Source organism: Chiloscyllium punctatum, chromosome 27, assembly GCF_047496795.1.
Source record: "Chiloscyllium punctatum isolate Juve2018m chromosome 27, sChiPun1.3, whole genome shotgun sequence".
NCBI classification, from domain to species: Eukaryota; Metazoa; Chordata; class Chondrichthyes; order Orectolobiformes; family Hemiscylliidae; genus Chiloscyllium; species Chiloscyllium punctatum.
In genome coordinates, this window is record NC_092765.1 from 19,215,711 (window position 1) to 19,228,612 (window position 12,902).

The 12,902-nt window shown below is 41.3% G+C and overlaps 1 protein-coding gene across 2 annotated transcripts in view; it reads right to left on the reverse strand.

Annotated features, from left to right (window-relative positions):
* Positions 1–1,216: 1,216 nt before the first annotated feature.
* Positions 1,217–12,902, reverse strand: part of LOC140453507 (glucocorticoid modulatory element-binding protein 1-like) — a 42,156-nt gene continuing 30,470 nt past the window's right edge. For both annotated transcript variants that reach the window (XM_072548241.1, XM_072548242.1), the window contains exons 7-9: positions 5,720–5,857; positions 4,597–4,719; positions 1,217–2,994 (exon numbers count right to left, since the gene is read on the reverse strand). In XM_072548241.1, the coding sequence (XP_072404342.1) occupies positions 2,273–2,994; positions 4,597–4,719; positions 5,720–5,857 (983 nt within the window). In that variant the 3' untranslated portion in view covers positions 1,217–2,272. The remainder of the gene's footprint in view (positions 2,995–4,596; positions 4,720–5,719; positions 5,858–12,902) is intronic.

The following is a 12,902-nucleotide window of genomic DNA, read 5'->3' on the forward strand; positions in this document are numbered from 1 at the left end:
ATGTGTAAAATCACGAGGGGCATGGATAGGGTGAATAGCCATGGTCTTTTTCCCAGCATAAGGGAGACGAAAACTAGAAGGCAGAGAGAGAGAGGGGGAATGAGAGAGAGAGAAAAGGATTTAGAAGGGACCTAAGCAGCAACTTTTTCACAGAGGGTGGTACATGTATGGTATGAACTCCCAGAGAAAGTGGAGGCAGCTAGTACAATTAAAAGGCATCTGGATGGGTACATGAATAGCAAATGTCTAGAGGGATATGGGCTAATGCTGCCAAATGGGAATCAAAGAGTGTTTCTATGCTGTACCTGTTATTCTAAATATCTTTCACTTCCCAAACTCATTACCTATATTTGGGAGATTTATAAACCATTTATGGAAAGCAAACTTTTTCTGCGAGGGCCTATGTGCTTCCTCCAATTTTGACATTTTGCACATCAAATTCTTTTATTTATTCCTAGGAGCCAGACACTAGATGCTAAGCTAGGGATTCCTTCACTAAACCTGCAGACTTTCCAGATCTTCTTCCTCTCTTAAATATAAAGATGCAAATACATATAACATCATGTATAACTATAGCATGTCACAGACCACATTAGAGCCAAAGAAGTATTTTTGAAGTGTAATACTATATAATTTAGAAGACTTGTAATTCATATTCAAAACTTCTTTGATTAAACTTCAATCAGCTGTTTTTCTTTGGCTTTGTCATTACCTGATCAGGTTGTGAAAAGCCTGGTGTTCTACTTCATTAAAGGCACTATATAAATGTATTTTATTACCACAAGGAAATAGGCTGAGACAAGTCAAACTCTGTCTTGATGAAAAGTAATTGACTTTAAGTGTTAACGGTTTCTCTGCACAAAAGCGGACTGGCCTGTTTCGAGCATTTTGTTTCTTTCATTCTTTTCTACGTGAACTCAAAGTAACTTTCACAAGTTAGTGTGATCTAGAAGAACTGTTCAGGCTTGAATACACTTTCCAGCTAGGAGCAGCACACAGCAAAGCCACAATGCTCTGCACCACCTCCAAGTTCAGAGGCATCCCAGTTGCAGCAATTCTTGCTGTAGCCTTATCTAATGGCCTTATATCAGAATCTGAAATCTTTTTCACCAATGTTAAATTAGGTTTTGTTATCCATCTACCAAGAGTGCAGGGTGAAAGAGTAATTTTAAAACAAAATAGTTTCAGACATGACACAAAAATAAAAGAATTTGAATATTTTCAACTATCTTCCGTCACATGCATTTAATTGTTATACAGGAATGCTATGCATTTTTGTTGGTTTAGTAAAAAAATGTACATAGTGTGGATTCATAATAAGAAGCAAATGAAAACATTACAGGCTCACATTAAGAAACTTTTGAAAACATCATTGGAAAGGAGACACTGAAGCTGCCCTTACACAAATGAGGCTTGTTCAAATTTTGGCAAGGATATACAAGGGTTACACAAGAGTGAAAATAAAAGCACACAGCAAGGTTTGGCAGCATCTGAGAAGAGAAGACAGGTAAATGCTTTACAAGTGAATTTTTTTTTAAAGTTATAAGATGCAGAATTGTGTTTTGATTTTCAGATGCTGACATATTTTGCTGTGCACTTCCAGCAATTTTGTACTTTTACTTCAGACTTACAGCAGCTGCAGTTGTTTTTTGCTAATCTATTGGTGTAGTGATTGCCTCCCAGAACTGTTTCCAAGTACCCAATGCAGCGTTGTTATGAACAGTTGATTTTGTCACCACCAACCATCCTTTTATGCTTTTGCTTTGTTTCACACTGCAAGAATACCCTCATCTCTTCCAGGGATAGAAATCAAAATTGAATGTTATCATCAGCCTCAGGTTAATTAAAACTGAACCAATCCACCCAGTGTTGGCTAATACATGGTGACTAACTGGAAGGATGTGGGTCAGGTATTTAACTTTTATTTACATACATCAATGAACCTGAGCGTGCATCCTCTTTACAACTTATTCTGGGCAGGAAAGGCGACAGACAATGCGAGATTGCTAAGGTCAAGATGCTAACATGCTACCCAAACATTTTTTTGGCTGTTAGCAGCTTGCAAAACAAGGCAAACTGGAGTAAATTCTGATCCAAGGTTGGGGGTCCAGCTGAACAGGCGGACCACAGCGTATAGAATGCATAATAATATTGCATTCCTCCTTTTAAAAAATCTTCAGGGTGAAATTCATATCTTTTACACATAACTATGTTTTGGTAACAGTACATTCAGATACAGCCAAGCAAATACTTCAATAACTCAAGTTTATAATTAATTTTTCTCATTTCGCTCATTCTGCTGTTCCTCCTGGGTCACAACTTCGATGGCTTGTATTTGGGTTTCGTTGTCCGTGTCCGGCACCTTGTCATCACACTCTGCTTCTGCTGTACCATCTGGGTCCGAGTCCATCTCTGGCCCAGGGTGAATCTCAATCACAGTTTGTGATTCTGCCGTTGAATGGTCAACACTGTGACTCTGAACGACAGATACAAGACCAGAGTCCACGGTGACCAGTTCTACGGGGCCCATGTTCATGCCTGCCATGGTCGTGATGGTGTTGCTATCTTGGATGGCAGCTGTGCTCAGTAGGGCAAGGCTGGAGGCAGGATGAATGGTGACTGTGTCAGAGGCAGTCGTCTTGGCTGCAGTGACCACGCCAGCATACCTGGTGAAGAGCTGGGACCCACCTGACAACGTGTGTACGGTGACAGGACTGGACTGTTGGCCAATGGCCACAGGCATGGTTGTGACATTGGCGACAGAGAAGTTTGTTCCTATTGGAGTGATAGCAATAGGTGAAATGACGGTGAACTGGGGTGTTTGGACAGGTGTGGTTGGGGTGAGAATAGTGGCGGAGGCAGGTCGCTGCAGTCGGGGGCGCTTGTTGGGTTTGGGAGTAGCAATCGGCATCAGCACTACGTTTTGCAGAGTTTGGTTTTTCAGTTTCTGCTCCTTGGCTCGTCTCCTCTGCTCTTCCAGCTGACGTTCCAGTTCTATTGTTGGAAAGTGGAGAAAATTAGAGAGGGGCAAGAAAATGAAAGGGCAAGCTACTTAATTTCTAACATTAACAATGATAACTTCATATGTTTGTGTCACACTCCTTAGTATATATAGAATTATAAGGAATGAAAAGTAATCAATATTATTACATGGCATGTACATACATGGCTCTTTAAGGGAAGACAATGAAAAGTTACGAGCCTTACGGATTAAAAATAAACTCCCTCATCAGTGCAACCATTTATAAATTTAAAAATGAATGGTATTGATTTCTACCAGACAACTCTTGCCCCTCTATCCACAACTTCAGCATCCATTATCTCTTGCTGTCTCTTAATCTCTTCCAAGATCTCTGGGTTCTCACAGTTCTGGCTCTTTACACAACAACAGCAGCTGCCTAGGCCTCGAGTGCTGGAATACCCTCCATAAGTCTGCCCACTTCGGCCACACACTTAGATTATCCTTAAAATCTACCTCTTTTCAAGTTTTTGGTTATTTGCCCTGATATTTTATCCAGCTGAGTGCCAAATTTGGCTTGTAATCATACCTGTGAAGTGTTGAGATGGTTTATTGCACAAGTGAAAGTGAATATATAAAACTTTTTGTTGCACTATGAAGATGCTCCATTTACAGTGAAATGTCAGGAACTTTACAGAGTCCCAAACATTAACAAATTGGTACCCAGTCAAATCCTAACGGAAGGCACAAACTAGATGTACAACTAGAAAATTACAGTAGACCTTGAATTTCACAACATGATTTGAGTTTGAGAATAAGGTAGAAATTTTTATTAACGATAGACATCAATATAAAATTCCAGGCAAAGTACACAACAAAAATAAAAAAATGACACAACCAAACCCACTATGTAGCTACCTTAACAATAGATGCTGGATTTTATAGGCCATCAAGACTATTGAGATAAAGGACTCAGAAGTTGCCTTACAAAGATTCGGATGGAGGGCACCCAGATTCCACATTCTTTATATAGGGTTTCCAACAGCAGCAAACAAGACAAGGTCATCTGAAGGCAACAGGCTTCTATCAGTAACAGGAATGCAACTATTAAGAAAAGCTTAATACCCCGATGCACCTCAATAATAGGTGAAAATTGCATAGTCCCAGAAGACCATAGACCGCACTCTCATTAGACTGGGATGTTAGTGATGACTTCAGATTGAGAGACACTATGCCTCAGGTGAGGGGCAGCATTAAGGTGAGGCCTTTAGGGCGACTTCAGCCAACACAAGAAATGAATCGGCATTGATGGTGTCACTCCATCATAATTCAGCCAACTGAACCCCTACCTGCAAGAATAGGAATGCTTATTACTGATTAAAACAAGAGCCTGAGATCAGTTTTTAATTGGCAGTATATATCACTATCTAGATTAAATGGATATCTGAATTGTGGGAGGGGCTGAATAATGAACAGGTACTTTCCTGGAGTGATAGCCATCTCACCTTAATCCTCAAAGACATCTGGCAGATCTCACAACTGGGCTGGCAAAGAAATATACCTGCTTCTTTGGCCCTGGAGCCAGTGTTCTGGGTGACCTGTCACCTTCACACGGAGAAGGGGTTGAGACAACTTACCCGCAAGGTCACTATGAATTTGTTCTTGGCTTTGATCAGTCTGACTCTTCCTTTTGTCCAAAACCTTCTTCACAGTCTCCAGCAGGCCAAAAGTGTGAGCCATATTGTTCAGGACAGCAGCATCTGAAAGGAAAGCACAGATATGTGCAATATCTCCAATCCAGAATAGGCATTACTGATCACATACCCATCAGCCCGCTTGTCCAACTAAGCATCCTAAAATCACAAACCATTGCTCGGTTAACCCTGCAATCATCCAGGACCTCATAACAGTGTTCATTAATGGGGCAAATAAAGACTTTGTCAACAGGCTAATTTATGGTGGAGGATATCACAAGGCTGGCTAATATTCTCGCCAATAATTCAGGCAGTGATGATAATAATCAAGAATAGAATTCTGGTTACTTTTTCTTCCCACATTAATAATGTCACAACGACAGCTCTATCAATAATTAACTCAGGTGTAGAATCAGTATTCTTTTTGATGTGGATGTTGCGAGCAAAGTCAGCATTGGCTTGCTCATCCTTAATTACGTCCTGAACTGAACACTGTTGGTCACAGGCCTCCAATCAAAGAAATGCATTTAAAGATGATCTGAAAGGAGAGAACTGCTAGAGACAGAGGATGTTAGAAAGAAAATTTGAGAGATTGCACAGAGACAAATGAAGATAAAGCCATGGGTGGTGAAGGAAAGGTGGAGAGGAAGCAAAGGAGTTTAGCAAGAGAACACTCTAGTATTTAGGGAACAGAAGGAATTTGATATGGGTGTAGAAAGTTAGGGATGGGGAAAGGAATCCACAAAGACATTAAAGATGAGGGTACAGGTTGAAATTTGAGGCAGAGTCCAGGAAGGCCAATGAGAATGGTTGGTAAACTGGATTTGTTCAGTAGGATATGGACAGTAGATCCTTGGCGAAACGGAGGTGTTTCAAAATTGGAGGTGGAGAGTCCAGCATAGACAGCATTACAGTAGGGGCATCACAACATAAACCTCTCAGACTCTTGAGTGTGCAAGATCTTCAAGTGAACAGTCACCAGACAAAGAGCAGATAATCAACTTCATGGAAACATTTGACAGCCAATACCCAAATACAAAATACAGCCAGATGTTCCCCTACCTACCTGTGATTTGTAATGGAGTCTGACACATCCTCTGCTGAACACCTGCCAACATCTCCATCAGTTCCTTCTGAATGTTAGTAACAACTTCTCCAAGCAGACCTACATCTGCTATTCCTTTCCAGAAGGCCAGGGTGTCTTCTGCAACAAGAAATAAAACCTCTTTAGAAGCCAGATATTCCATCAACTCCAGAATGTAGATTCAGAGAGTATGTTAGAAAACAAAACCGACAGTATTTGTGAGATAAGAATTCAAACTTCATTTCCTACATGACAAACTTTCATAAACCTTTCATAAACATCAAAATTAACCTGAAACGTTTTGAAGCAGTAACAGACAAGGTTGATAAATGTGTGGACCCAGGGCTCTCTGACAAACGACACCAAACATGACAGCAGGAGTTTTGAAGTCTGCTGACTGCAGCCTATGTAATGTTAGAAAATTAAATTGGAATCTCTCTCTGGACATTAATGTAATGTTAAAGGGTTAAACTGTACTTTTTTTTCCTCCCGAAGCTGAACATTCTGGAAGTGGGTGGAGGTGAGAGTCATACAGGAATGTGGATGACTCACTTCATTTCACTAGATTCTCTACAGCGTGGAAACAGATCCTTTGGCCCAAAATGTCCATGCCGACCCTCCAAAGAGTAACCCACCCAGACCCATTCCCCTATATTTACCCCTGACTAATTCACCTAACCTACACATCCCTGAACACAATGGGCAATTTAGCATGGCCAATTCATCTGACCTGCACATCCTTGGACTCGGAGGAAACCCTCGCAGACACGGGGAAAAACATGCAAACTACACACAGCAGTCACCAGAGGCTGGAATCGAACCCGGGTACTAGCACTGAGAGGCAGCAGTGCTAATCACTGAGCCACCGTGCCAGTGGTTGTTACTACTCTTCTGCTATATCAAATTAAACTCTTATTTAGCCCCTTCCATTCAGAAATGCTTTCATAGCCATCCCCAGTCAATAAAATTCATTTGCGTGATCATCCTCCGATACTGAAGCATATCACACCTACACTGTCTTGGAGAATCAGTGCATCAGGAAGTCATTTGCATAGCATTTCCCCAGGATTAGGGCATTTACATTATCTCAGAGGATGACCTCATCTGACCATTGTACCTGGGTTAATATAGTTATGAGGGGAGTGGCCAGAGTATCTGTAAGCATTACCAAATGACCTACTGAAAGGGGAGGTGTTTTCTTTGTTCAAGGCCTCTTTTGACTTGACTTCGCATGCCTGTGAGGAGGGTCAAAGGAGGTCACCTAGCTTGTACAGGCTTTAATAAACTTTAACTGCTTGTAGAAGTTGGTGTTGCAAATTACATCCTGTGTCTGAAACCTCAGGAAAAGAACCTAACACGTGAACAGAGATCAAAGCAGTCAGCCAGTGTGAGAAACAGTGTGTAAGCATTATCTTGGTAAGAAATGGCCACAGTGGGTTGATTTCTGTAATGGGTTAGACTTCATTGATCAAGGATTGGCACAGACACTCTGGGATAAAGCTAGAATACGGTACAGTGCGCACCCAGAAGAGAAGGAGGCAGTTTCGATTTGTTGTGTGTACACGGAAAATATAGCTTGAAATGGAAACAGAGATAATGAGACGTGCTAATTTTAAACCTCCAGTCTCACGGCAAGATGAAAAATAAATCCGAGATTTTAAAAGAGGAAAATTAGAAAACTGAGGAACAAAGCCAAGTCCAAGTTATTCATTTGACAGTTTTCAAAACCAGTCTGAAAAGGCGAGATAGCAAAGGAAAGGGCTCATAAGGAGACAGGGACAGGAAAAGGCCCAAATGATGGAGGCAAAGTGTAAGGATTTACAGTCAACTAGTAAGGTCCTTCATCAAGCTCAAACTGAAAATAGGGGCCAAACTGCAGACAAATGCCAGGAGACATCCGCTTTAAAGTCTGTTATTTAGCCAATGAGGTTTTGTCTGCACTCTCTTGACAGAGGACAGTACTGTGACGAGAAAGACATGGATTGGGGATATTTAGAGAATGAACTGGCCCGACATGCTCAGTAAGATGTGGTGCACCCTGGCGTCCCATGCCGCAGAGGAGGTAGAAAGGTGTGCAAAAGATTCAACCCCTCAGACATCATCCACAAGGTGCGGATGATTCGGTAGATGGTCAGGTCTTGGACGAAAGAAGTTGAGGACAAGAAAAACAGCAGAGAAAAATGGAACGAGTAAAAGTGAAATACGGGAAGAATTATAGGCAGAAAAAGGGGGACACCCTCACCTGACTTTGGGATGGCAGCCACAGCCAGAAGTGTATTAACTGTGGAGGTGCAGAACATTTTGCTCATGGTTGGCCATCTCCATACAGGTAGCTGACCCATTGCCTCTCGAAGGCTCCTTGACATTGATGAACCAAGCAGAACCAAAGGGTCAAAGACCCCACATGTGACAGTGTCAGGCCTCAATGGGACTGTGTGGGAAGACCTCCCTGTACACACTTGGCAGTGTGGAGGAACAGAGGGATCTGGGTGTGCTAGTACATAGATCCCTCAAAAGTTGCCACCCAAGTGGATAGGGTTGTTAAGAAACAGAGGGTTGTTTTGGCTTTCATTAATAGGGGGATCGAGTTTAAGAGCCACGAGGTTTTGCTGCAGCTCTACAAGTCCCTGGTGAGACCACACTTGGAATATTGTATCCAGTTCTGGTCGCCCTAGTACAGGAAAGATAGAGAGGCTTTGGAGAGGGTGCAAAGAAAGTTTACCAGGATGCTGCCTGGACTGGAGGGCTTGCCTTATGAAGAGAGGTTGAATAAACTTGGACTTTTCTCTCTGGAGAGAAGGAGGAAGAGAGGAGACCTGATTGAGGTATACAAAATAATGAGTGGCATAGATAGAGTCAATAGCCAGAGACTTTTCCCCAGGGCAGGAATGACTGGTACGAGGAGTCATAGTTACAAGATATGAGGAGCAAGGTATAAAGGAGACGTCAGAGGTAGGCTCTTTACGCAGAGAGTTGTGAATGCATGGAATGCGTTGCCAGCTGTGGTGGTGGAAGCAGAGGCATTGGGGACATTTAAGTGACTGCGGACATGCACATGGATAGCAGTGAGTTGAGGGGTGTGTAGGTTAAGTTACTATATTTTACAACATTGTGGGCCAAAGGGCCTGTTCTTGCTGTACTTTTCTATGTTCTATGAAGGCTGGCTCATCAAGTTTTTAATGGACACAGGTGGTTTTCACACTACCACAAAATTGAGTATTAATTGGCATTCATAAAATCACCGAGCAGATGGCAGGGATGGAAGCCAAGCCTAGTGACACAGACAGGGCAACGAGTGATGTTTTAACATCTCCAACCTAGGACTTTCCAGACTCCGTGGTGCGCAGGTCCCACTTAGTGATAGCAAAAGCCAAGCCCTCAGTACACCAAACTTTGAGATACAGGGATTATATCACGTTAACCAACTAAAGTCCAGAGGGGCACAGAATAACTGCCACCAATACCACATATCAGGATGAGAGAAGCTTGTTCAAGCTGTGGCTCTGATTGCACCTAAACAGGTCAAGAAATTTAGCCACATATGTTCAGAAGGGAGATCTCTGAAGAAAAGGAAAAAGAGTGGACGAGAAACAAACTCTGCCTGAGTGGGAAAGGGAGACAGGAGTGGGCTTAGAAAAATAGCAGAGAAATTTGTTCAATTAGAAACACAGGTGTGTTAACTAAAGAGGAGAAACTGCTGTGAAATTATCTTTATTGCAAAATTTGCACAATTGGGAAAACAATTTATTTGGATTGCAGCGTTGGCTGTCATGAATGGCATATGGAACAGGATGGTACAAATACAAGGGACAAGAGCGAATGATTGAAGTCTAACCACAAACACACATCATGGTGTGATGAATGCAGTGGCTGTGTGGTGCTGATGACAGCAAACCAAGACAGGACCTTTACAGGAAACAGTAAATATGACTACGGTGTGTCACAATGATGGGGAAAGCATGATGACTGATCTAATTATTATCAGGCTACACAGGGTAACACCTGATAACCATGCGTGATCCTTGTAGGTCGAGGGGAGGCTAAAAATAGATTACTATGAGAAGATGATTTAAAAATACCCACAGGTACTCCACATATACTCCCACTAACTAAAGAATATATACAATGCCCTGTGGAACAGGAAGACCTGACTGGCAGAACAGTAATGAAGTGTTGTATAAGAATACACATGAACTGGTACCGGTTATATTGGACCTCACTGGGAACCAGGTTACTCAATGGTGTCCAGATGCTTTGCTGAATATATGTAGATATTTAGGGGAGATTAAAGAGATCCAGAGGGAAAGGAAGCGTAGGAAATTCATCAGGGGTACAGTTAGCATACTTTGGTTTTGTAGGCAAATCTAGCAGCCAATTTGTATGTCAGATCTTGCTGTGCACAAGTGCAATGAATGACATTAACCTGGTGGTCACAACTGAGGGGAAAATGCTGGACAGGATACTAGGAGAGTGTACTGCTCTTGTCTATTTACTGCCATGGGATCCAATGAATTTTCCTTAACAAGTAAAATGGGGCTTCAATTTAATGTTGCTTTCAAAATCACCTCTGTTGGTATCCTCGTTCAGTATGCACTGAAATAGTAAGCTTAAATCAGGCTTTCATGAGAGTGGAACTTGAACCCAATGCTCTCTAACATCAATTCATCTAAGCATATACAAATCAGACAAAATCTCTGCGTGTTACAGGATAGACAGTACAACATTACGTTATTGATTTGAGAAGGTCAGCACCTAGCAGTGCCAGACCAACTGCTTGTACGTTCCCTTCCATTCCAGTGGTTCTCTAAGTAAACATTTCTTACGCAAGTCCGACAGCAAATGTGGCTGGATTATTCTTTCAAAAAGAAAGCATCACAGTTTAATTTGACCCCAAGGGCTTTTGACCAAAACGGCGATTTTCCTGCTGCTCGGATGCTGCCTGACGTGCTGTGCTTTTCCAGCACCATTCTAATCTATACTCTGATTTCCAGCATCTACAGTACCCAGTTCTGCTCATTTCTATCCTTACAGGTGCACTTAGCAGTGGGGAGATGAAGAAAAGGGGAAACTTGCAAAACATTAAATATAAAAAGCTTAGTGGTCTTTAAAGGGCAAAATATTTTTGCTCATCGTTCAAAGGCTTATTACAATATTAAAATATTACATAAATAAAAGCAAAATACTGTGTATGCTAGAAACTTAGAGGAAGAGGAGAAATTGCTAAGAAACTCAGCAAGTCCCATGGCAAAAATAGAAACAGCTATTACTTCAAGTCCAATAAGACTCTTTTTCAGAGTTCTGAAGTAGCACTACACTCAAATTTTTAAACTCTTCTCCATAGATACTGTCTGACTTGCTAAGAAAATTACGTTATGTATACACAAATATCACTGCAGCAAAACACTCTTAAAACATTGTGATTCAGAACTACAACCTGAAAAAGGTTAACCATTTAAACTGCAGTTCTGTTAACAATTCAACTCAGTTACCAAAGCATGTCTTTAGACCTATTGGTTTTAATGCAACTTGGTTCCGCCTTCACTGAATCATGAATTATACGTTCATATCACTCTTACACAGGGAAACTTTTAAAATAAAATTCCTGTTGTTTTCAATCACCAGTGCTCAACAGTATATCCACTGTTCTGTGCAATTCCATAATTTTGGTTGACTGGTGAACTTCATAAATTATAAGTGAAATCCAGAAATATGTTCATCACAAGTCCACATGGCTGGTAACATCCTTTAACTTTCCAGTAACAGGACAAGATGATTTTAATCACTCCTGAAGGTGAACTACAACTGAGATGAGCAGAATCTGAACGCAAGAATTCCTCACCTACATGATTCAGTAGTAGTGTATTTAATTTGTATGGCACAGTGAAGCAACAACAGCTTACAGACCGACCAAAAAATGCAGAAGCAGAATTAGTCATTTGGTCAAGTCTGCTCCACCATTCAAAGACCTCACAGCCTATTGTGCCTCAACTCCGCTTTCATTGCTTTCCCACGGAGCCCCCTGTTCCCTTACTGATAGAAAATTTCAATCCACCTTGAGCAGTTTTAACCAAACTGTGATGGGTCTCTGGGGTAAAGAACTCCACAGATTCACAACTCTCAAGAAATTGTTCCTTATCTGGCTTTAATGGGCAATCCTGCACTCCAATTATGCCACCTGACTCTAGACTCTTCCATAATGGGAACATCTCATATCTAGCTGCCAAGCCCTTCTAAGACTCATTCAAAGAAGTCACGTCATATTCTACTAAACTCAAATGAGGTTCAACCTACTCAATCTTTCCTTGTAAGAAAATCTCCCCATTCCAGGGATCAAACTTGTGAAGCTTCTCTGGAATGCCTCCACTGCCAGGATATCATTCCTTAGATAACTCAAGCAATCACAGAGATGCTTTGTGTCAATACAGGGTCTTCAAGCATGTATTCCCTAGTGCCAATTTTCTGTCCAAATAATCATCCAAAACCCTCCAAACTGTCTCAATCAAACTTCCAGGCAGTGCACTCCGTACTCTAACTATTTGCAGTGTGAAGATGATTTTTCTCTCATCACATTTATTCCCTTGGCAAAACGTTTTAAATCTGTGCCTATTAATTCTCTACCATTTTAATAGCAGGAATTGTTCCTCCCCATCACCCACCCATGATTTTTAAAACCTCTTTCAAAATTTCCTCATAGCTATTTTCCCAACTCCTTTAATCTTTTTGCATAACGGAAATTTTGCATCCCTGGAACCACTCCTGCAAAATGCTTCTGTACCGTCTCTAATGTGTTCATATACTTCCCCCCAAAAGGTACATAATTCTCCAGCCCCTATTAATAAAACCAAGGTGAACAAAATTGTTCACAGTATTCTAGGTGCGGCTTATATAGTTTTACCAAGGTTTTCCTATCTTTATAGATCATTGCTATTAATAATGGCCAATACTCCATTTGCCTCCTTTAGTTCCCAAAGAAGTTGGATGCTCTTTTTCGTGCACAAGGAATCCCAAATTTGTTGTGTCTAGTTTTCTATAGTTTAGCTCCACTTAGGGAACATTTGGTCTATCTCTTAAAGGAGATAAAACGGATTTTTCAGAAGAAATGGGTTAAAGCATTATGGAGCATGAATAGGCAAGTGGAGTTGACGCAAAGATGAGATCTGTCATG